We start from the raw sequence: 25428 nt of genomic DNA on the forward strand, positions 1-25428 counted from the left end.
ATTGCCTAACTTCAAGTCCCTGCTCTGCCACTTAATAGTTGATCACATACTGTCATAATGCTTGTTACCTCATCTGTAAAATGGAAATAACAGGACTTGACTCATAGCATTGTTATGAATGATGAACATTTAATATCTATAAAATATTTAGAATAGACTTAGTGGGTTGTTTAAAAATGTACACATCATGATACTGATGATAGTGATGTTTTCACCAGACTGGCCCAAAAGAACATATTACTGAGAGCAGTGATAATACTATTGGACCAGATGCCAAGTCACTAAAGGGGTTTTGCCGTGTTATAATTGATAAATGCTATAATGTGCCTTATACTACTATGTGCACAGTGGTGGTCTGAAGCTAGGTCACACAGGCTTGTGAGAACCATTGGTTAAGATCAGTTGACTTTGTGTTGACTGCCTGAAATCAGCCATGGCAGCAATATTTACACCATGGACACACCACAGACCTCTACGAGCAAGGGCCTTTTTTCCCCTCAGAGAGCTAGTTGTTGAAAAGTTTTACCTGGACACTCCTGGGTTTGGGGTATCCAAGGGTATAAGTTAGCTCTTTTAGTCGGAGAGAATCATTCTACCACATTCTCTTGCACTTTTTGTTTGGGCACGTGTCTTTTGGTCTGCAGGGTGATGCTCCAGCCGAGCCACACTGGCCTGAGCGGCCTGTGTCTTTTCATTGGTAACTCCAGTCCCAAATTCTGCAAGAAATCTAGTATGAGTTAACTGTTCTAGCTTTAGCTCTGAAACTGTAAGAATGCCAACAGCCCTCACACATTATTTTTTCTACTAGCTTAATGCCTAAATAGGAGATGCCTTAGTCTGCGTTCCAACTCGCCCTATTTTTTAGCTATATGATAATGGCAAGTCTTTAGCCTTAATGATTCTCAACATGTTGTATAATGTAAAAAAAATAAAAATAAAAATAAATTAGTGGATGCAGAGCTTGGCACACATGAAGCCACAATGAAATGTTTTTGTATTTTTCTTTTTAATGGCATTTGCAAACATTCAGTAGTGTGTGATCCCTTGTAGCCATTCCAAAAAATACAAAACAGAATTACCTCTGCTGCCTTGCCTAGGAGAATCCAAGACAACCTGCCGTTTGTCAAATTGTACTTTCCTCTGGGAACAGGAGCCTGCTACTTTTTCATCAAAAAAAGCTTTGTTGAGGATATACTTTATTTCTGTTGAGTCACTTTGAATACGGGGAAAATCAGAAGTTTTGAGAAACTTCCTTCCTTCCCCTCTAAGATTAAGATCTGCTGTTACCTGGCATTTAGGTGTTTTTGAGAACTGTGGGCCTCATTTTTTGATACTGAGTTCCACTTTATAAGTCTTGTTACTAGACTTGTTACTGATTAATACAAACTTTTATCAAGGAATTAATGTTTTCCCAGCACTGTAACTAGAATTTGCTCTCACTAATTTGCACAACTTTTCTATGAAATGAGGTTACTAGCCGCTTCACAAGTGAGAAAACTGAGTCATGGCAAGATTACTTCAGTACATGTTAGAGGTAGAATTCTGATTAATTTGATTACAGATCTCACTTTGGCTATGCTGAGAATTCCTTTCTACTAGTTAATTCACACTTCAATGTCAAATGAATAAAGAAAAGCAAATTGTGGAAGCTTGTAAGATTTCATTTTAAAGGGGCTAACGTTGTGACTTGGGAAAACGAGCAGAAAAAAAAATACGGATTTAGTCAAGTTTTTCCCAAATGGTTTTTCTAAAACGTCCCCCTTTTCTCTTTCCAGGTGGCAGATCTCTACCTAGCATCAGAGTACACTGCACATGCCATCAGTGGTCCCACGGTTCAAGGTGGCCTCCCTGTTTTTCATTGGACACGGTTCAACAAAACTCTCCATGCGGGCATGCCAGAGGCCTACAACTTTGATTTTATTACCATGAAGCCAATTTTGAAACCTGACATAAAATGAAGGAGATGAAGAAACAGAAGGGAATAGAAGGCTGCAGAAAACCAAAGGCACTATTTTTAGCTATGTTTTTCCATTCAAAATTAGTCTTAATAAAATGTATTAAATTTAGTCTGTTACTGTCATTTGCCACTGTTTATTTTGTAGTTAATAAGCATTCACTGTAAGAAGCACTGTAGAAGAAACATATGTGATTATGATGGTAAACACACGTGATAAACACCACCAGGGTTTAGCACACAAACTTACCTACAAGAGGGTATGGAAGAAACCGCTACTGCATGCATCAAAACCCATGTTCTTTTACACCTGGCCACACAGACCACATACCGCAGGTTCCCTTAGGTAGTTGTGCCACATGATAGAGTTCTTGCCAATAGAATCTGAGGTGAGTGCCACTTTCAGGCCTGGCCCAGAAAAGACCTCTGCTCCTCCCTCCATGCTCCTTCCCCCCTCTTCCCTGGCTGACATACTTAATGACAAAGCCCTAGCGGAAGGTGGGACTGAGTTTTCAAAGGAACCTCTAGCAATGCAGTGAGTGACTTTTTTTCTGGGCATTAATGGATATCAGTTGAGTCTTTTTGGTACAGGTTAGGCACACAATAAAGCAAATCTTAATGTCTCTCATTAGTGAAAAGCAGTATATCTATATGGGAGCAACTCCGCATAATAATTTTTTCTCAAAGTTAAAGAATTGTGTGTGGTTTCAGTAATGTGATATTGTCAAACAGGTTAAATAAACCATATTGTACCATCTAATGGGTGATCATTAATAAGGTGACTTTCAAATGAAAGAAATGCAAGGGACAAGAACAATCAGAATGAATCAGAGTACTCAAAATTTTAAAAACCCAGTAGTTTATTTCAAAGTATAAATTTCAGGCTTGCTGGACAAAATCCCACTACAGTTAACACTTATACAGACACCAGTCTACTGTACATTGGGGGGGGGGGGGGGAGGGAAGACAAACACAAAAACCTTTAAAACCTAATAAAAATAGGGCAGCTTGCTATAGCCCAGTTTATATTAGACATTATGAAGGTCTTACATTGTCTTACTATTTACACTTTCAACTGCAATAAAAAAAATCAGAATAATTTTCCTACAAAGGATTTATTTTTATATTTAACTTTGAAATGGCTGATGAGATACTAAAGCCAGAATCCCCAAAAGGTGTTTGATTGCCCAGTTACCTTATTTACAAACAAAACTTTAAAAAAAGTACATCATTTAAATATACATGATTGGTATTTAGCTGACTCTACAAATTAAAAAAAGTTATTTAGCATGATAAAACTTTGTATTGTACCATTCCTCCCCATTCATTGGCTGGCTCAAGAGGAATAGAGTTTAGGAATTATGTAAGTCCGAGACACTAACAAAACACCTCATAAGAATTGTTCTAATCTTTTTCTTTGTCCCAAAATGTACAAAAAAAGGGGGAGGAGGAATCTGTGTGCTCAGTAAGGAAGGCAGAATCATACATTGGTTTTTAAATAAAGTTATCTGCAATAATCTAATACTGGGACATGATTTTTGTCTGGAAATTAGAATAAAACAGGCCAATGACAACTAGTCAATGATAAAATTAAAACAACATGTGAATCGTAAGATACTGAAATAGCCCAAGAAGGAAAGTCAGCGAGAACACTTGGAAGGTCTTTGCAGTACTCCACAGTGCTAAAATCATGTGTATAAAAGCGAGAGAGGAGGATACCACAGGCATTATTTTGTTAATCTTGTACAGTACTAGAAAATTTGTGGAACAAGATAAATGCATGTCATGCATATTAACACCTTGTTGCATAAATAATAATTTAGAAAATATACTCAAAAGAGCAAACAACAAAAACTAAGTTAACACTTATGCAATACAGTAAGAAAACTGTATGGTGCAGCCTGCCTAAGGAGTTCTGCAGCGATATGCCTAAGATTCTAAGATCCTTACTCTAGAATTTGTTTTTCAGACAAATCTTTCATTTATCTGACAATGGGGGTGGGGAGAGTGGGGAACATCTTGCTGTGAGGCAAATGGTACCCCAATAAATACTCACTTTCCATGGAAGAAAGCTCGCTTCATTTTTCTCATTAACTTCTACTGTGTTAAACAGTATACAATACGCTGCATACTTTAAAAAGTGAGTCCAGGGAAATAGAGGGATATAGTTACATCATCAAGCTAACTGTCAACAACAGATGTTATCACTGTATGTAATTTATAAACCCACTGGCAATAACGTAGTTCTGGAAAAGAGGCTTACTCACACAACAGGGTGAACATCACTCTAACAAAGTGCAAAGTAAAGAGACGTCACTGACAGCTCTAAATGCCATATAAACACCCTACATTTTGGGTTCAAATATCAGAAATTTCCAGGATTTCCAACAAATACTTAATACAAGTATTGTCAGGCTAAAAATTTATTAAACTTGCATTCCCAAAATGGGAAAAACAAGCTTATTTGTGATACTTTGTGATAAGGTACCACGAATTTTAAAAAGCTATCATGGGGTGTGAACTGCTACAAAAAGTCTATAATCAGTAGCTATTTCTAGTTGAGTCCTCCATTCTCTCTCCCAAAAGAAACAAACCAAACAAAAAGTGCTCATCAACATTAAAACCTGCCCCGAATAAAAGACTAGAGTTCTAGCCTAGCAGCTTTCAGTTAATCCAAGATAGCTGTTGCCTATAAATCCCATAGCAGGCTAACTTGAGGAGACTTTTTATAATACACTTTTTCCTCAAATAATTACAATCTTTCTTTGTACCTTCCTTCCACCATCTGGAATAAAAAAATTATTTCACTGTAGTAAATCTATTTTTAGGTTATTACTTGAGATTCTTTTCTTTAACAGAAAACACAATATAGGCCCAAACAATGTAATATTTTCATTTTACTGGGCTTTCTTCACATGATTATATAATGCTATGAAAGTTTTTAAAAAAGAATCAGTGAATATAAATAAAAGCTTTCACCAAGGTAACCTTTTCTAGGCTAGGTAAGCAAATTGTTATCACATGGCCATAAAACCGGCCAATAAAAAAACAACTGTGAACATGAGCTTTCTATTCTGTAGACAGGAATGATCTTGAATATATAATCAACATTGCAACCATTGCAGGTAGAAACATACACACATGCAGATACAGATAAGTGTTCATATACAGCTAGAAGGTATCTCCCTTTTGAAATTTTCATTGGCATGACATTGGCAACCTTTTTCCCATGGTCATTAGTCCTAGAGTGAGTATTATCTACATAGTTGGTTGGCAAATTTGATTCCTGGAAACTTTAATTCTTGTGTGGTCTTATTTTCTGAAAGTGAAAGGAAGGTTCTGGAGCATTGATAGTTTGGCAATCCATAGGCTTTCTTCAGCATCAATCAAACTTCACACCTAACAACATACACGGACTGGGGAAAGTCTTTAAAGACTACAACTAGAACGCTTCCGATTACAAGCCATCAAAATTGCAAACAAAGCAGCATTAATAGAAGGGATAGCTCCCTCCTATAATTTCAAGAGGTATAATTTCAGAAGGTAGAAATATGAATTCAAATGTGGTAAGGGAAGATGACTTGATAAATTATTTCACAAACTCCATAAATTCCTTTCAAAATATTCCCAACCACATTCCCAACCCCAAATGTACCCAGCAGTCCAGTCCTAAACTATACTAAAAAAACTACCTGATACCAACAGAGCTGCCACTCATATGGAAAATGCAAGACCTATGCTGAATCTGATGAACTTTGAAGAGGAACAGAGATGCACAGTTAAGTTATATCTAAATGTTACATAAAATGACCCCAAAGGATATAGTTTAAATGCTATCCAAAGCTGACATAGGGTAAATCAGACAAAACTTGGCACCATCAAAATGAAGTCAAATGTTAACAAATAATGTTATGAGAATAGAAATAATGGATCTTTTCCATTAATATTTCAGCTCACTGTGTTTTGTGAATTTGACTCTTTCCTTTGAAAGAATACTACATACGCTTTGAGCGATTAACTAGAATTGTTTTCATAATTTCTAACACAGTGTGAACACAGATACTAAAATAAGTTTGAAGGAAAATTTTCTTCACATACAGTCTTCTCTTGGTCCACTTTACATAAAGTTAATTTAAATAGTGACCAAAAATAAAAGCATTTATATTCTTAGAAAAAATAGCAAGTCAAATTTTTGGAGTTAAATGTAGTAATGCCACTGACAAAGAACATATATAAAAGCCTTGGTTTAAAATCTACTTGAGGGAGTGTGCTATATTTTGTGGACATGAAGGAAAAATATTAAAAGGCTGAAAGGGAAGAGCAAACAATGGACAAATGGCCATGCTTATTTTTGTAGTTAATCTTTAAGGCACAAAAATAAATGTAAAAGTAAAACTAGAAAAGGGAGGGGCCATCACAGATGTTGACCAAATTAACAACCCAGAGAGACAAAAAAAAAAAAGATGAACTGATCCTTTCTTGTGTTCAAATTAACCTATTTTAAACTACTTAACCATTTTGCTTTTTTTTTCTTTGGGTTTTTGTTTAGATTTTGTTAAAATTATTTAACTATGAATCTACAGATCCCTTAGGAGCAGAATCATGCCAGTTAAATACCTCATATCCTTTGATCTATCAATACTTACTTTATATTAAAAGAGAGGTAAATCTGAGAATGAAAATGGGAGATTCCACGGCAATAAACACATAAATAGAAAAAAAAAGCCCACACAAACACCCATACATATCCCCCAGCCTCAAAACTAAAGGAAGGTGCATGTTTACATTTCAAAACCTTGAAGCTTGAATTGTCCAGGAAAAGATTCTTGATTTATGGGCTGAGTTTATTTAACTCTGATTATAAACAAATGTAGTGTATATACACATTGGTCCAAGAAATCTTGCACAATGTAAATTTTACAATGAGTATCATGCACAAGATTAAAACAAGACCAAAAAGTGGAACTTTTCAAAGAGAAAGAGATAAAGGCTCCAAGGTTTAACTGCTCTGGGCAGAAGAGATCACATCCGTTGACTGAGGATCGCAGAAAGGTCCAAAACGTCCATAAATATCCTTGGCCCGTACTGCGAAGTAATATTTGCTGCCAGATACAAACTGGGTGAGAGTGCATGCCATGGGCAAAGGGAGTGCCTTTACCTCTCCAATCTTTTTCCATTGTGAGGGGACGGTGGCACTGGGCTCCTCGTGGTAAGCATAGAGATGGTAGCTGTCAACAGTGGCACAGGTTCGATCCACTTCCAGAACGCTCCATGACAGTACAATGCCATTTTGACTCTGAACTCGTGCTAACTTCAAGTGTGGCTTCTGAGGCAGAGATGTGCTGGCAGCTTCTGGGGGCAGACGCTGTGGCTGTGGGGCTTCTGGTAAGGGAGCTGGGTGCACAGGGCGTGGGGGCTCCTAACAAAAGAAGAGCCATGTTCATTTATATGCCACAGAAAGGGCTTTTCTGAGAGCCAGAACTCTAAGACATTCTAGAGATCATTTACTGAGATCATTGTATTATCAAGAATTTGGGGAAATACGGAATACCACACTACATTTGGTAAATTTCACCTGATGATTTGTAACCAGCCAAACAATGGTGCTGAGATAAACCCCTGCTGTGCTTTCTAGACCTATTGAGTTTTCCTTGGGAAATAAAAGCTCTTGCTAATGGGTCATCTTGACAGAAATTGAAATAATTTTCTACTTCTAACAAAATAATTTATAATTTAATTCTCTATGTTACAGCTTCTTATTTTAGTATAATGTAACACTTTAAAATAATATGTGTGGCAGTCTATCATAGAAAATTGGAGCATTCAACTCTGCTTTCATTTTATAGCTGTTTCTCCACACAAAGACAGTAGTATATTCTTATAAATAAGCACATTGTAATGATGAATATATATGTTCCTGGTCAGGCTGCATGAAAAGGGTGACATTTAAATTAGACCATGAAGGATGGGATTTAGAAATGTAGAAAAAAAGTTGCGTACCTTTCTGCCAATAGGTAACCATGAGCAGAGGCACAGGGATGTATGGGTGAAAGGCAGTGTTAACTTTTACTTAGACACAGGGTATGTGAAGAAGAAAAGATAAATTTGCAAAGGTAAGTTAAAGCCAAATAATGACAAAGCATGAATTCTTAGCTTAAGAAGTCAAATTTACCATAGACACAGACAACAGTATGGTGACTACCAGGGGGAAAGAGGGAGGGAAAGGAAGAGAAAGTAAAGTGGAGATAACTGATGATGGCAGATTTGACTTGCACACCTGAAACCTACATAATTTTATTAATCAATCTCACCCCAATAAATTCAATTAAAAAAGAAGTCAAATTCACTTGTCTAACACTAGACATTATTATTATTATTATTATTATTATTATTATTATTATTATCTGGGTTTTAAGATTACAGTAATAATTTTTCAAAAAAGATTCAAGTGAGAGCCAGGATAGGGAATGAGTGATCTCTTTTCCCTAGTGAAACATCATTGCTCACTGACTTCAGATTGAAAGGTGTGAAACAAAATTCCTTAACAAATTCATTTAACAAAAACTGTTTTAATGTGTATTTCATTAAATGGATAATTTCCATATGCTAAGTAGTGAATTCTGTGATGGTCTGGTGCTATCTTTTTAATTTCCATGCCTTCTCAAAAGCTTAGTACCGGAAACACACACACAAGAAGAACTCAGAATATGCTAAATAACTTCAAGGACTGTAACTCTGCTGAAATTCATATGCCTAGTGGAAAAATTCATACACATGTCTGGAAAAAGGTAAAATCTCAGTTAAAAAGCTAAAATATAACATTAAAAGAGAAAAAAATCAAATTTAAATAGATAAAACATTGAAAGTTGAAGAAGAACTGAATACTGGCCATGTTACTCTATTTCCTCTCTGATTGTCTTTTTTCTTAAAATGAATTGAGCGTTTTAATTAATAACATTAAACATATAGCTAACAATCTAAGAGAAGAAATCTGAAGCAATGAACTTGACTGGAGAGAATGCACAGGGATTTAAGAAGTTTGACAATGGCTTGAATGACTCGTAATACCGGTTCTAATTCTTAAAATTTTAGGATTATAAATCCTCTCATATCAAAACTAATCAAGTCAAATGAATTATTGTTTTATTTTTGCCATTGCAATGGTTTTTACTGAAGTTTTACCAATAAAACATATGATATCAGGGATTTGCTTCAAAAAATATACAAGGTTGTGGAAATAAATGGCTGGTAACAAATGAAATAAGACTGGCCAAGTACTAACGTTGTTGAAGATGGGTAATGGGTACATAAGAATTGTTATACTATTTCTCTACTTTTATATATATTTGAAAATTGCTATTTAAAAATATTTTTAAAATTAGTTAAAAGAATGTTCCTCCTGTGAGTTACAGTTTATTCCAAGACAATATATATGGATGGAATCCGGCAAAACAAAACAAAACAACAACAACAAAAAAACACCCAAAAAACAAAAAAACACACAATTAAAAAATAAATGTCATGGTTCATCAAATTTGCAAAACTATGGTATAAATAAGAGATTTTTGCTACATATAACTTTTGAAAAAAGTATAGAGGGGAAGGAAAGGAGAGAGAGGGGAGACACATCAATGTGAGAGAGAAACATCAATTGGTGCCTCTCGCAGACCAAATCCTCAACCCAGGCCACATACCCTAACCAGAAATCGAACCCTCGACCTTTCAGTTTACAGGATGACTGAGCCACACCAGCCAGGGTTAAAATATGCTTTTTAATTCTAAAAAAAATATTCTTTTAAATTTAACCATGAGTTAAAATGGTCTATCTCTTTCACTTTACATTCCTCAGCTGTGGACTCTTTTTGTACATTGTAAGCCATCACAAACTCAAAGATCTTTGATGATTACCATCTCTAGGAACATTTGTTCATAATGATTAAGATCTATTCTCTGCAATAAACTTCTGCTGGAGAAACAAAAGACCTGTCATTTCCTTTTGATATAACTAGTTAAAGAAAAAACACCAACTGTAATATTTGACAGCTTCACAGTAAAGGATTTGGGAAGCCAGAAGCTGCCCTTACGGTGTGCACTTGTGGTGGTCGGTGGTGCACTGTGAGCTGAGGTCCTGCTGATCCCAGGGCTAGTCCATTGTTTACAACGTATGTAGTTGCTTGAGGCACTCGAACTGTGACACCTACAAAAGAAAATTAAGGAATAAATTAGAATTCTATTCTAAATTTGGTAGGGCACTGAGTAAATACTTGAAGTCAGTAAAACAGTATTTTTAAAATATAAAGAAAAAATATTTTTGACCTAGAAGTCTACACTCAGCCAAAGTATCATTCCAGCATGAGGACAAATAAATTTTCATATATACAAGCAACCAAAAAAAAAAATCTTCCCCTTAAGTAGCCTCTGAAGGACATGTGCCACAAATATAAGAGAGAAGAAAAAGAAAAGAGGAAAACATGAGATACAAGGAACAGGAGATCCAGTACAGAAGAGGAATACATGGAATCCCTGGAACACTGGAGGTACACCATGTGTAGATGCCATCAGGCCAGAATGAAACTCATTTCACCCAACAGAAAACTATCAAGGCAAAAGAAGCGGAAAATTTAGAGCCACCTACTTCCCAGGCTATATTCCTGCCATATGTTCAGTATCTGGCCCATGCTATAGTTCTGCCACCTACTCTAACTGTGCGGAATCCAGTTTCCCAGAACTCACTGATGGCCTTCTCAACTGATTTCCCCAAAGAAAGCTCTTATAAACTTGAGGACGTTGAAGCCAGGCTGTGAACCAAAGATTTTGCTTAGTTTATATTCCCCTGGAGGCAGTCACCTAATAATGGCATTATTGTGGTATCTTTAAGCAGCTACATTTGTCCTTGTGATTAAATTTTGCAAAATTAAACCTCTTCAGTGACACCTATATAGGTGGCAAACCCATACAGAAAAGTACAAAGTAAGGATGAAGGTCACCTCTGATGGAAAGGGAGAGGGATGCAATTAAGGATGGGTATGTAAAAGGCTTACTTACGAAGCTCTATTTCTTAGCCAGGTGGAGAGTTCATTGATGGTTCACTTTATTATTTTTTTTAAACTTCAAATATACCTTTTATATAAACATCTAGGTAACTGAATGGTGTTATTTTACTATTAACATAAATATATACAGATGTTCCTCAATTTATGAAGGGGTTAAGACCCAATAAACCCACCAATAGTTGAAAATGTATTTAATACACTTAATTTATTGAACATTATACTTACTGTATCTTAAACATGCTCAGAACACTTACATTAGCCTACAGTTTAGCAATTATCTTGAGTTACATCTCAAGAGTAACTGCCTTCCTTTTCTCACCAGGAGACACAGATGTGTATTTTGTAGATATGATGGCATGCAAAAACACAAAATGCAATATGCAAAAAAAATGCTGGCAACACAGTACCCTGTAGAGTATCAGCTGTTTACCCCCCGCACACGTGGCTGACTGGGAGCTGTTTCGTTGCTGCTGCCCAGCATCACAAGAGAGGATTACTTATAGCATTATCACTAGCCCAGGAAAATATCAAAACTCAAAATTCAAAGTATGGTTTCAGCTGAATGTGAATCCCTTCTGCACCACTATAAAGTCAAAAAAATCTTAAGTCAGGAACTGTATGTGGAAACAAGTTTCCTTTAATGTTTTCCCATCTGTCATTTCTCAGCCATCTTCCATACCTATAAGACTCTCTCTCCTTGGAGGGTGTCAATTACCATTACTCCCATCATCTGAGCTAAGTCACAATTAATCATTCTCACTTTAATTCAGCAAGATATCTCTTAATAGAGTGGCATGTAGACCAACATCACACAGAGCACTGTAATTATACAGGCCATAATTAAAGTTAAAGACAACACAGAGAACATAAATCACATAATAAACATGTCCAATTTTTCTGGTTAACTCTCCTAATGGGAGAAAAATGAATTAATAATAGTTTTATATGATATTACTAAAACATTTTGCTAAATCTAACATTAATAAAAGGTACTCCAACTAAATGCTGAAGTACTACACGTAACTCCAGGGCATACATAAGAAAAGAATCTCTTACTATTTTGGGGATTGACCTGCCGAACAGTAGGAGCCTGCATGACAGTTCCTCGCAGGGGAGCCTGAGCTGGTGGTGCAGGGAGAGTTGTATAAACCACTTGGTTTGCAGGAGCTCTTGGTACAGGAAGCCTCGTGGTCACCTGAGTTGCTGGACGATGTGTTACATTCACGGTGGTTGGAGCTAATAAAAAGTACAAAAATATATTAAGAATGCAGTACAGCCTATGTTAACTTTGTACTATCTCTAATAGAGTAATAGAGGCAACAGTTTCCTTCTGGAATGCTGATAAGGCCAACCAAAATTAATACTATGATTATAATCCAAACTTCAGATGAAAAGAGCACCTCAACCATGGTTAATGCCTTTTCACTCTTTAGTTTGATAGATAATAAACATGAAGATAAAGAAAAGGTTTAGACCAAAGAGTCTGACCTTATAGAAGTGACTTAAAAGAGAAGATTTTCCCTCCACCATGTTAAATTGTTCCTAATAGTATGGAATTTTAGGCCCTCCAGACTGTCTACAAATGGGTCTAAATCCAGAAGAGTAACTCTATATTCCCACAGAGCACGAAACTGGATGGCTGTTATAACTGACATTTTCTCCAGGTGAGTTAAATAGTCTTATTCAACACAGTAAAATATTCATTAAAATACAGACTTCTTCCTGGTCTGCTGTGGTGTTCCTCCAGATCTATGGTATACTGAGCATTAATCCCTTGAGTGATATTAATATACATTTATCAAAAAATGAGTCCTAAATGTTCACTCACAGCATGGAACTAAAATAGTGATTTTAGGAGTTAACAGCTTTTTGTTAGTAATTCTGAATTAGAATCACATTTTATAAATGACCACGTATTAACTATATTAAAAAAAAATAAGAAATCTTCCATATGGAAAAATGGGTTCTATAAATAAAATAAATTTGGAGGTAAATGCTGGAGATACAAAGATAAAAAGGTTTCTTTACTAAAGATTCCTAAGCTTTTCTAATATGAGTTAGAAAATGAAAGTATGCAAGGATGAATACTAATCTCTTCATCTCTTTATTGCCCTTTTTATTACCTGTACTGTACATGGGTTTGCATATGACATCTTTCAAAATTATTTAAATTAGGTGACTGTCATTTGAATTTCACTGGATATAATTCCATGTGAACTCAATATTTTCTTTAATGAGAAGTGTGATTACATAAGTAATTTGCAGCTAAACCTCTAAACGATGGGCTATTTAATGAAGAAAAATTGCCTTGAATGGCTGCCAAACAGTTTAGGAGATACAGGATACACCTTGAAAATAATCTGATTTACAGCTTCTTTGTGTATCTCCTCATTTTAGCGTTAGGCCAGTTAAAACTAGTTCAAGTTAAGAATTATTTAAAAACTCTTACTATTTAGTCAATTATAATTTGTTGGTTATAATCAGAATGAATCATTATAGCCATCCCTTCGACAGAAACAATACTCATTTCTGTTGTTTACAGCGGCAGATGACAAAGGCATATAGTTTAAGTCTTCTATATAACCATTCAATATAAGTGTCGCTATTTAAGACAGTCAGGAAAACTATGTTACACTATTCAAAAAGACACATTGTCTTCAAAACAACAAGAATTTTCTGTCTAATCTGTCCACTTGATTCCACAGTCATATTTCACTGTAGATAAAACTAAAGCTTCAGTTCAATGGTTCAGCAAGTTACCTGTAGGTAGTAAGTGTATCGTTGTCTGAGATGGTCCGCTTGTTGGCACCCCAGACGGTTGAAGAGGCGGTGCCGGCTGGATAGGTTGCAACGGTCGAGACACAGGCTGAGAAGAAGCCATGGCTGACACAGGAGTAGGATTTTGCTTTTTAGTTTCTGTTAATTAAAAGTGAGACATTACGATTATTAATAGAAAAAAATTAAAAATACAGGATTTTCCTTTATAGGCAAATTTAACATTTGCTTGCCACTAACTCGCATTTACTGCTTAGTGAACAGTTGCTTTCTGTTTTAATTACGTGTATTTGCCCATTTGAAAACCATAGATTCCAATTCACATTTATAGAAATACGGTTTTATATTTTGTTTGATTTTTATGGAATAGTTTTTTTAACTCAATATATCATATCAATTAAAACAATTTCACTTCCTATATTTATATATATCTATGTATCTATGTAGCTATATCAAGGACATTCTCCTAGACAAATACCTATAAACTGATGAATTTTCACCACAGATCTTGAATCCCAATTAGTCTACTGTTATTTAGATTCTTTTGTTTAATAATGCAGATGGCTGCTTATTTACATTATCCAGGCTTTACAATAAAATAGTGTCTATCTCAAAAAAATCTACAATTAGCCAATGAAATTAATGTTTGCATATCAGAAAAAGCCCTTAAAAATAGGTAGCAGCTATTATACAGTATAAGATAAAGAGTATAAGTTAAAAGCTCTTGTATCCAAAATGATCCCCACTGATTTCTTTCCTATAGACTTCTAAAATGTACATAAGTTTCTATGTAAATAAAATTCTAAAATGTAAATAAAACTTCAGGCTTTAGGAAGTAAAAATTTAATTGGGTACTAATGCACTTTAGAATAAGAGAATTTAAGGTACATCAAAGGTGGGGCAATGGAAAAAGATCCCAAGAGGCAGGGATGCTAGAATGAGAAACCGCAAGAGCACCAGAACCCTACCTGGGTCCTCTCAAAAAAAACCTGTATTTATTTGTCCTCTAGGAATTCATTATAATTAGACTTGTCTATAAAAACTAGTGAAAACAATACAGATAATTTGAAACTTTTTAAGAATAGTCATACTGGTAATGAATTCAACCATGACAAATGATGGCATAAATCTTCTAATTTTATAGGAGTTTATACAAAAAAAAAGTGTCTTTGCTGTCACAAAATCAACTGTATAGCTACTTAATTTTGTTTTCCTAAAATCAAATGAAATATGTTACTCCCTAACATGTAACTTTTTAAATCTTTAGATTTTTTACATTTAATGTCTTTAAGGCAGTAATTAACTTAGTATCTGATCATACCAGAATTTCCACATGCATTATATAATTATCACCACAGAGATTAACAGATAAGTCACTGAACAAATTTACTTTGTACAGTCAAATAAATTTGAGAAATGCTTTATATCTTGAATCATTGTTTGAGAATCACATCATAAATTAGCAGAGTAAAGGCTCAGAGAAGTCTGTATTAAGAAAAAAACATTTAACTTGTGGTGGTGAAACAATACTATATGCAGATGATATGTTACAGAATTGTACACCTGAAACCTCTGTAAGTTAATTTTATTCTTTTTAAAGACACTTTTTTGAAAAAGATTTTATTTATTTATTTTTAGACAGAAGGGAAGGGAAGGAGAAACAGAGGGAGAGAAACATTAATGTGTGGTTGCCTCTCGCGCACCCCCGACTGAGGACCTGGCGGGTAACCCAGGCATGTGCCCTGACTGGGAATAGAACCACTGACCCTTTGGTTCAGAGGCCCATGCTCAATCCACTGAGCTTCACCAGCCAGGGTGAAACCTATATAGTTATATTAACCAATGTCACCCCAATAAACTCAATAAAAAAGAAAAATAACATGTAATTTTCATTACTAAGCATTTCCCAAGCATATTTAACCATTAAACTTTTTACTCATAGAATGTCTATTAAAAATGCAGAAGAATATTTGGAATATTGGTTAATATCTATCCCATATTATTTCTAAATATTATAACTCAGAATAATACTGAGAATTTTGGGTACATGCTTTTTAACCTTACTTCCATTTTTCATTTAACTACTGTAACGCTAAATGTAATTATTTCAAATAACCAATTACATGTATACACAATTAAAAGCACCTACATTACAACACACACAAAAGATACTGAGAGTCAGAAAACCTGGGTTGGATACACACTTCCCTCACCAACTTTATAGTCAATGAATATATCCTCAACTCTAAAATGGGCATTATGTGGTTATTGCACAGATCAAGTGAAGTAACAGATATAAAAAGACAGGTGTTCTGTAAGTTAAATAAAATTCTGTAAGTTAAATAAATCTCCTAATTGCTCTGTTTTCCTCTATGCCTTTTTATATTCACTCAATATTTGACTTTCATTTTTTAATTCTAATCTAAAAAACTCTCATTTTAGAAAGGATGCAAATACACCAAACATAAGCTATCTCATCAAATATCACACTAGACTGAAAGAAAAAAATAATATTAAAGCATCATTTAATATGATTACTTATATTAAATACCTTGTGAAGCTCCACTCTCTTCATCATCCATTGTGAGGTCAATGACACCACCTGAATCACTGCCAGTGGCTTTTCCACTCTGAAAAACAAAACTTTTTCATTTTGCAAAAAGAACACTGGCACACATAAATAAAACATGAAATAATATGGAGGGAATTCTACAAGGATAATAAATAGGCTGGTTCAATGATTGTATCATTTTCTCTTGTGTTGTTTTGTACAGTAACATGCTGTGCAGACTTGTAGCTCAGGAGCAACAGGCTAGACCATACAGCCTAGGTGTGTAATAGGCTAGACCAGCTAGGTCTGTGTAGGTGCACTCTATGATGCTCACATAATGATGAAATCCCTTAAAGACATATTTCTCAGAAGGTTATCTCAGGTGTTAAGCGGCACTTGACTATAAATGCTAATCATAATTACTTTATGATATATTATACTGCAGATCAATTAAAACTAATGAAGTTTTCATATGCAAAACCCAAATTTTGTGAAGTTAAAAGAGATAAGCCCCTGAGGCTAGAAACTTTAGGCCTATTCCCAAGTTAATAATATCAATTGTAAGTCCTATAATTATAAACCTTCCTATGATAACGACTTCAAAGAGAACAACTTATTAACACTGCAAATGTGTAGAATCCAATACTAAAAGTACTTAACAGATCCACAAAGAAGGTAACAGAATCCAGTCACTACAAGATATCTCTAAGGTCCGTTTTTCAAAATTTACCAAACTTTAAATTTATTGAAAATTACTAGACAAATATACAAAGACCAGTAAAGTAAAATCCAATCAGAGAAAAGTTAATTGGAAATGATTCCAATTGAAGTCAGATGTTGAATTCAGCAAAGACTGCAAAGTAGCTGTTAAAAATATGTTCACGTGGCTCAGTTGGTTGGGCTTCAACCCACAAACCAAAAGGTCACAGGTTTGATTCCTGGTCAGGGCACATTCCTAGGTGGCAGGTTCAGTCCCCAGTTGGAGTGCTTTCGAAAGGAAACCAATTGATGTTTCTCTCCCTCCCTTCCCCTCTCTCTAAAAATAAATAAAGAAAATCTTTTTTTTTGCTTAGGAAATTCTTTTTTTCTTTAAATATATTTTATTAATTATGCTATTACAGTTGTCCCATTACCCCCCTTCATTCCCCTCCACCCTGCACACCCTCTCCCACCCACATTCCCCCCCTTTAGTTCATGTCCATGTGTTGTAAGTTCTTTAGCTTCTACATTTCCCAAACTATTCTTGCCCTCCCCGTCTATTTTCTACCTACCATCTATGTTACTTACTCTCTGTACCTTTTCCCCCTCTTGCCTCCTCCCACTCCCCTGTTGCTACCCCTCCATATGCTCTCCATTTCTGTGATTCTGTTTCTGTGCTAGTTGTTTGCTCAGTTTCTTTTTGTTTTAGTGTGGTTGTTAATAATTGAGTTTGCTGTCATTTTACTATACGTTTTTAATCTTCTTTTTCTTAGATAAATCCCTTTAACATTTCATAAAATAAGGACTTGGTGATGATGAACTCCTTTAACTTGACCTTATCTGAGAAGCACTTTATCTGCCCTTCTATTGTAAATGAAAGCTTTGCTGGATAGAGCAATCTGGGATGTAGGTCCTTGCCTTTCATGACTTGGAATACTTCTTTCCAGCCCCCTCTTGCCTGTAAGGTCTCTTTTGAGAATCAGCTGACAGCCTGATGGAACTCCTTTGTAGGTTACTGTCTCCTTATCTCTTGCTGCTTCTAGGATTCTCTTTCATTTTAATCTTGGGTAATGTAATTATGATGTGCCTTGGTGTGTTTCTTCTTGGGTCCAACTTCTTTGGGACTCTCTGAGCTTCCTGTACTTCCTGAAAGTCTATTTCCTTTGCCAGAGTGGGGAAGTTCTCTTTTATTATTTGTTCAAATAAGTTTTCAATTTGTTGCTCTTCCTCTTCTCCTTCTGGTACCCCTATAATTTGGATGTTGGAATGTTTAAAGATGTCCCACAGGTTCCTAAGCCTCTCCTCATGTTATTGAATTCTTATTTCTTCATTCTTTTCTGATTTAATGTTCACTTCTCCCTTCTGCTCCAAACCATTGATTTGAGTTTTCCTTCCCGTCACTGTTGGTTCCCTGTACATTTTCCTTTATTTCACTTAGCATAGCCTTCAGTTTTTCCTCTAGTTTGAGACCATATTCAACCATTTCTGTGAGCATCCTGGTTACCAGTGTTTTGAACTGTGCACTTGATAGGTTGGCTATCTCTCGGTCGCTTACAAGGATCAGTTCTGGGGCTTTCATTTCTTCTTCTGTTTGAGCCATCTTTTTTTTTGGGGGGGGGGGGGTCTGGTTGCACCTGTTACATATGAGGGGCGGAGCCTTAGGTGTTCACCAGGGCAGGGTAACCCAGTCGCTGGATTGTGACACTGTATGTGGGGGTGGGGTCTGAGAGGGAACAACGGCGCTTGCTCCGCTTGCTCCACTCTCTGTCGTACTTCAGTCCCTTCCGCCACTTCCCCCAAGCAAACTGGACCTTTCTGGTGCCGATTCCTGTGTTGGTGGGCTTGTGCACCCCGTGGGTCTTTCCAACGACCTCCCTTGTGAGGCTGGGAGTCTGTCCCTGCGCCTTAACCCCCCAAAGGTGTTTAATCAGTGCCCCAAGGCTCTATTTCCCCGCACTGGGATCCTGGGTTGCACACACTGCCTTGCTTCACAATCGCCGCCTCGCTGGGTCTGCCAGCTGCTGCTTGCATGCTCAGGGTCCGCCCACTGTGGTCTTACATGCCTGGTCCCAACGCTCTTTGTGTCTTGAGACCTCTCTCTGCCCGGCTGCCCAACTCTGCTCCTCCTACTGGTCTGCATGAACATGTCTATTTTAACTCCTTGATTGTCCGATTTCCATACCATTCAATTTTCTGTCAGTTCTGGTTGTTATTCTGTTTCTAAATTGTTGTTGTCCCTATCTTGGTTGTGCGAGGAGGCACAGTGTGTCTCCCTATGCCTCCATCTTGGCCGGAAGTTCTAATAAAATCTTTTTTAAAAAAGTTCTCAGGTGAGGATAAAAAAATTTTTTTTAAAAATATGTTCAGCCATGTGACAGATGTTACTCAGTAGTTGGGTACTGACTGACCCGTAAAGTGAAAGGGCAATGGTTCAATTACCACTCAGGGCACATGCCTGGGTTGTGGGTTCTATCTCCAGTTAGGGGCATACGAGAGGCAACCAATCAATATTTCTTTCTCACATCAGTGTTCCTCCCCCACATCAATATTTCTCTCCCTCTTTCTCCCCCCTTCCCCTCTAAAAATTAAAAAAAAACACTTCAAAATATTAAAGGAAATTTATCAATGACTGTAATTAAGAGGTAGAAACTAAAAAACAAATAGAAACAGAAAAATTAAGGTATTTTTAAAAAACCCAAAAGACTGACAAAAAGCAAAAAATAACCAAACCACATAGAAACAAAATTTAGATGAAACAAATGTAAAAAAATTACAGAACGGCAGACCTAGATATAACCATATCAATAATTATACTATATGTAAACAGATTAAAATTTCCTGTCAAAATACAGGGATTGTCAGATTGTTACCAAGCACAAGGGGGGGGGCAAAGCAATGTACTATTACCCAAAAGGAACCCCCCAGGCTCATTATGTCCACCACCAGAGGAAAGACGTCTCTCAACGCCAGATTCGTGTTCATTTAATGCTGTACAGGCTTAAAGTAGTGACCTAATGTCTTCATCAAAATCCCAAAGTCCCTTAAAACACCCACAAACACACACAGTCCTTCCTTCCCCCTTTGCCCAGTCTTGGGTACCGTATCTCAGGAAAAGAAATAGAAGTCCGTGGCTCAGGTAGCCCCCGGTTCTTCCAAGTAATCCGTGCTCCACTGGTAGGCCTTCTTCGGTTCCTGGCACCATCACCTGTGTTGCCGGGATCTCTGCTAAAGCTGGGTGGTAGTTCCCCCTACTAAAGCTGCAGGAGTTCCCACTCTGGCAAAGCCGAGTGGCTCTCCTTTCTATTGCCACAGCCACATGGTCCTCTCTGCACAATGGCTGTGGGAGTCTCCACTCAGCCCAAACTACGTGGTTGTCTCTCCTCAATGGCTGCAAGGAGCCAAAGCCGAGTGGCGGTTCTCTGCTAAAGCCACATGGTGATTCTCTCTTGCAGGGCTGCAGGAGTCCCCACTCTGCCAAAACCACGTAGTTCTAACTCCAATGGATGCCGTGTCTGGGTTTAAATCCCTGCGCCAATCTTCCTCTACAGCTCCTTTTCCGACTCCTCCCACAATTGACCACACTTGCCAGCACTCCCATATCCTTCCAGCTTTACTGCGCTGCTATTGTGAGTCTGGGCAGGCATGGCCCTATACCATGGAGCCAATCTTCTCTAAGCCCCCACGCAGGTGCTGTAACTCAGGGGACCTGCCCCCCAGTTACATCTTGGTGGGGAAGTTACTTCCATTCCCCTGGCTCAGAGCAAGGCCACAGCTATCTGACATATCTATGCAACCGGTTAAAGGTTATAGATATGTTAAATGACCATGCCAGAGCTAGCTACAAAGCTGTTGCTATGCAAACCAGCTCTCAATGGCCCTGCTCCATTTGTCCCTTCCCCCAAATCACACCTGAAGGGGAAGGGGTGAGGACATCTTAACATGGCCCAAACACCTTGAGTTCTGGACCCCATTCCAAATCCCTAGTTGGGGTCCCCCCTCTTGGCTGCACCCTGTTACAAGATGGGATATCAAGAAATCAATAAATAACTATATTTTTTCCTCCTAGATCCTCTAAATGAAAGACACAAACACAATGAAAAAAAGTAAGCATAAAATTTCTTGTGATCATGTAAATACTAGATAAAACACAAACAGGAAACTTTATATAATTAAAGGGCCTATTTGTCTATTTCTCCCATTAATTTTATTACTCTCATTTCATGTTTTGATGCTCTACTATAAAGTTCATATTTTCCTATAATGTATGCTCTATAACAGCACAAGGTCTACAATCAAATCTAATCTGCTAAATTTCATAACCTGACATTCAATTTATCTATTTTTAAATATATTTTATTGATTACTATATTACACTTGTCCCATTTCCCACCCTTATCCCCCTCCGCCCTGCACACCCCCTCCCACCCGCATTCACCCCCTGTAGTTCATGTCCACGGGTCATACATATAAGTTCTCTGGCTTCTACATTTCCTACATGATTCTTAACCTCCCCTTGTCTATTTTGTACCTATCATTTATGCTCCTTATTCTCTGTACCTTCTCCCTGTTGCCCCCTCCCACTTCCCTGCTGATAACCCTCCATGTGATCTTCCTTTCTGTGATTCTGTTCCTGTTCTAGTTGTTTGCTTAGTTTGTTTTTGTTTTTAGGTTCAGTTGTTGATAGCTGTGGGTTTGTCATCATTTTACTGTTCATATTTTTTATCTTCTTTTTCTTAGATAAGTCCCTTTAACATTTCATACAATAAAGGCTTAGTGATGATGAACTCCTTTAAGCACTTTATCTGTCCTTCTATCCTAAATGATTCCTGTGCTAGAAAGAGTCATATTGGATGTAGTACTTGCCTTTCATGACTTGGAATACTTCTTTCCAGCCCCTTCTTGCCTGCAAGGTTTCTTTTGAGAGATCAGCTGACAACCTTATAGGAACTCCTTTGCAGGTAACTGTCTCCTTTTCTCTTGCTGCTTTTAAGATTCTCTCCTTATCTTTAATCTTGGCTAGTATAATTACGATGTGCCTTGGTGTTCTTTCTTAGGTTGAACTTCTTTGGGACTCTCTGAGCTTCTTGGATTTCCTAAAAGTCTATTTTCTTTGCTAGACTGGGAAAATCCTCCTTCATTATTTGTTCAAATAAGTCTTCAATTTCTTACTCTTTCTCTTCTCCTTCTGGCATCCCTATGATTCAGATGATGGAATGTTTTAAGATTTCCTGCAGGTTCCTAAGCCTCTCATTTTTAAAAACTGTTTCTTTATTCTGTTCTGGTTAAATGTTTATTTCTCCCTTCTGCTCCAAACCATTGATTTGAGTCCCAGTTTCCTTCCCGTCACTGTTGGTCCCCTGTACATTTTCCCTTATTTCCCTTAGCATTGCCTTCGCTTTTTCCTCTAGTTTGTGACCATATTTAACCATTTCTGTGAGCATCCTGGTAACCAGTGTTTTGAACTATGCATCTGTTAGGTTGGCTACCTCTTCGTTGCTTAGCTGTATTTTTTCTGGAGCTTCAATCTGTTCTTTCATTTGGGCTTTTTTTTTTTTTTTGTCTCGGTGCATCTGTTACGTATACAGGGTGGAGCCTTAGGTGTTCACCAGGGCAGGACAACCCACATTGCTGCATTGTGACACTGTGATGGAGGGGTCAGAGAGGGAACAGTGCCACTTTCTCCACTCTCTGCCAGTTTTCAGTCACTTCCCCCACTACCCACATGCAAACTGGACCCTTCTGGTGCTGATTCCTGGGTTGGTGGGTTTGTATACATTCTAGGACCCTGTAGGTCTCTCCAATGAAGTCTCCTGTGAGGGTGGGAGCTTCTCCCACTGCCTCAACCCCCACAGGTGTTTTCAGTCAAAGGCTTTGCAGCCCTATTCCCCTGCACTGGAACCCTGGGTTACTTGGTGTATCTCACTCTCCAGTTGTTCCTCCTGGGTTATCTGCACAAGAATGTGGGACTGCCTGGTCCACCAGCCGCCACCTTGCTATGAGTACTCTCCACCCAGATGCTTCTGCTGTCTCCACCCCTCCTCCCAGTCTGGATGAATGTTTCTTCTTTAACTCCTTGGTTGTCAGACTGCCATACAGTTCGATTTTCTATCAGTTCTGGGGTTTTTTTGTTTTTAAATTTGTTGTTTCCTTTTTTTGGTTGTGCGAGGAGGCACTGTGTGTCTACTTACACCTCTGTCTTGGCCGGTAGTCCCAATTTATTTATTATCACATGCAACAGGTAGTTTCCTGGCTATATTTTCTTCTTGAAAGTATTTCAGTTATTATTAACAGTAATTGTAACATGATAGCTGGCACTATTGCTATTGGACTCTGTACTAAATGTTCATATTCATTAACCAATCTAATCTTTACAATAATCCTATGAGGTGGGTAATAGCATTAGCCACATTTTATAGGTGAAAAATCCAAGGTGTTAAGTAGCTTGCCCAAAGTCTATCTGCTAATAAGTGACAGGGACCAGGTTGTTTGACACTAATAGTTTATTTCTGTCAGTAGGTGCAGATTAAGCAGATACACACACACATATGTGTATCTTTACATTTTTTCTGGTATCATTTCTGAGGAAACTCATCAGAGACATTACACATTTATATCTGCATTTACACATATTACTGAAGTTCTCAACTTAAAACTAAAAAATTTTAGTTGCCATTAAGTAGGTTTTAATACTAAGAAATGTATTTTACTTAAAGTTACTTCCCCAAAATGACCATTCTCATTAAGTGAACACTAAGAAAATTTCAAGAGAGTAAAGTACTGGCTTGTAGGGGTTCTTTGTTTATTTGTTTGTTTTGTATAATGAAACAAATAAAAAATACATATATGAATAGTTACAGTAGGGTACTTCAACAATTGTAAAGAAAGTTAACACAGAAGACCTGGTTGTTCGCTCTTTTCATATCTCTCCTAGGAACTTAGAACTGTAACAGAGACTTGGCTAGCTACCAAGAATGTAGCCCATGGAAATTTTCCATTAATGATTAATAATTTTCTTAACTACACCTTGAAAAATGGACTGGATCATACTGGCTTGTCAAGACTGATGTGAGCAAACATCAAGATAGTTGATGTACATCTGATTTTACTGCTGGAATCTTGAATTTGAACTGTTCTAGCTGGTTACATAGAAAGATGTAGCTATACGATCAGCTCTCTAAACTACCTCAGACCTTGAGACTCAATGAGATTTCACTGGGCAGAGATTCTTGGCATATGTCCCTGAAGTTAATAACAAGAGAGAAAGTACATCCAATATGATGTTGGAGGATTTTCTTTTTCTTTTTGGACATGGGAGGATTGAGAAGCCTGTGCCTAACATCTCTGAACCCCACTTGATATATATCTTTTTCCTGTTATTTTTGCTTTCTGCCTTTTGTTGTGTAAACTGTAACCATGAGCATCCTGCTTTGAGCCTTATGAATCCTAGCAAATCAACAAAATTGAGGGTGTGCTTGAATCTCTCAAAATAGCAATATAACTACACATAGCAGCATAAAGAGAATACCATTGTTTTATAATGTATGCTGATGATTTGAATAAATGAATAAATTTTTCACTACATGAAATATGAGGTCTATCCAGAAAAAGTCCAGCCACTCTTAATATAGTAAGGAGGGTTTGTGCAACATCCATGTAACCTAGCAGCCAAGGAGAGTGGACTGGAATGTGCATGTATGAAAAATGACGACTTCACTATACTAGTAGTCAGTGCGGGCAGTAGATGCTGTTGAGTAAGCATGTGTACTGTGTAGCTGTCACAGTCAAAATGACTGAGCAAATAGAGCAACAAATATGCATCAGATTTTGTGTTAAGTTTGAACATTCCTCCACAGAAATTATTCAGATGATTCAGAAGGCACCACAGGTACAGGCAACAGGTGATTGGCAGCTTCATCACAACAATGCACCCACTCATGCATCACATCTTGTGCCGAGATTCTCATGAAACATCAAACCACCCAGGTGATGCAGAACCCCTACAGACCAGATTTGGCACCCAGCAACTTCTGACTCTTCCACTAAAATCACCTTTGAAAGGGAAGAGATTTCAAACCATTGATAAGATTCAGGAAAATACAACAGGGCAGCTGATGGCAATTGGGAGAACTGTGTGAGGTCCTAAGGTGCCTACTTTGAAGGGGATTGAGGTGTCATTGTCCTATGTACAATGCTTCTTGTGTTCTTCTTCAATAAATGTCTATTTTTCATATTATATAGCTGGGTACCTTCTGGACAGACCTCATATATTAATGATGTATTACATAAAATGAGATATATGAATAAAACCTGTAGTAATACTACATTCTATGTGAAATATGTTAAGAACTTATTTGGAGAACATTAGAGAAATCTTCATTCAAGGACTACAAAAATAT

General features: G+C 37.1%; 2 protein-coding genes across 4 annotated transcripts in view; one reads left to right on the forward strand and one right to left on the reverse strand.

Moving 5' to 3' along the window:
• PLBD1 (phospholipase B domain containing 1) overlaps positions 1–2066 on the forward strand; it is a 51493-nt gene extending 49427 nt beyond the window's left edge. Inside the window, exon 11 of the mRNA XM_045829818.1 lies at positions 1776–2066. Coding sequence (XP_045685774.1) covers positions 1776–1958 — 183 coding nt within the window. The 3' untranslated portion in view covers positions 1959–2066. The remainder of the gene's footprint in view (positions 1–1775) is intronic.
• An 838-nt stretch (positions 2067–2904) lies between these two features.
• Positions 2905–25428, reverse strand: part of LOC123812908 (activating transcription factor 7 interacting protein) — a 118389-nt gene continuing 95865 nt past the window's right edge. For all 3 annotated transcript variants that reach the window (XM_045829821.1, XM_045829820.1, XM_045829819.1), the window contains 5 exons: positions 16334–16412; positions 13768–13923; positions 12064–12243; positions 10039–10151; positions 2905–7373 (listed from right to left, as the gene is read on the reverse strand). In XM_045829821.1, coding sequence (XP_045685777.1) covers positions 6954–7373; positions 10039–10151; positions 12064–12243; positions 13768–13923; positions 16334–16412 — 948 coding nt within the window. In that variant the 3' untranslated portion in view covers positions 2905–6953. The remainder of the gene's footprint in view (positions 7374–10038; positions 10152–12063; positions 12244–13767; positions 13924–16333; positions 16413–25428) is intronic.

Source organism: Phyllostomus hastatus, unplaced genomic scaffold (genome assembly GCF_019186645.2).
Source record: "Phyllostomus hastatus isolate PE091 unplaced genomic scaffold, TTU_PhHast_1.1 phas_scaffold_93, whole genome shotgun sequence".
NCBI lineage: Eukaryota > Metazoa > Chordata > Mammalia > Chiroptera > Phyllostomidae > Phyllostomus > Phyllostomus hastatus.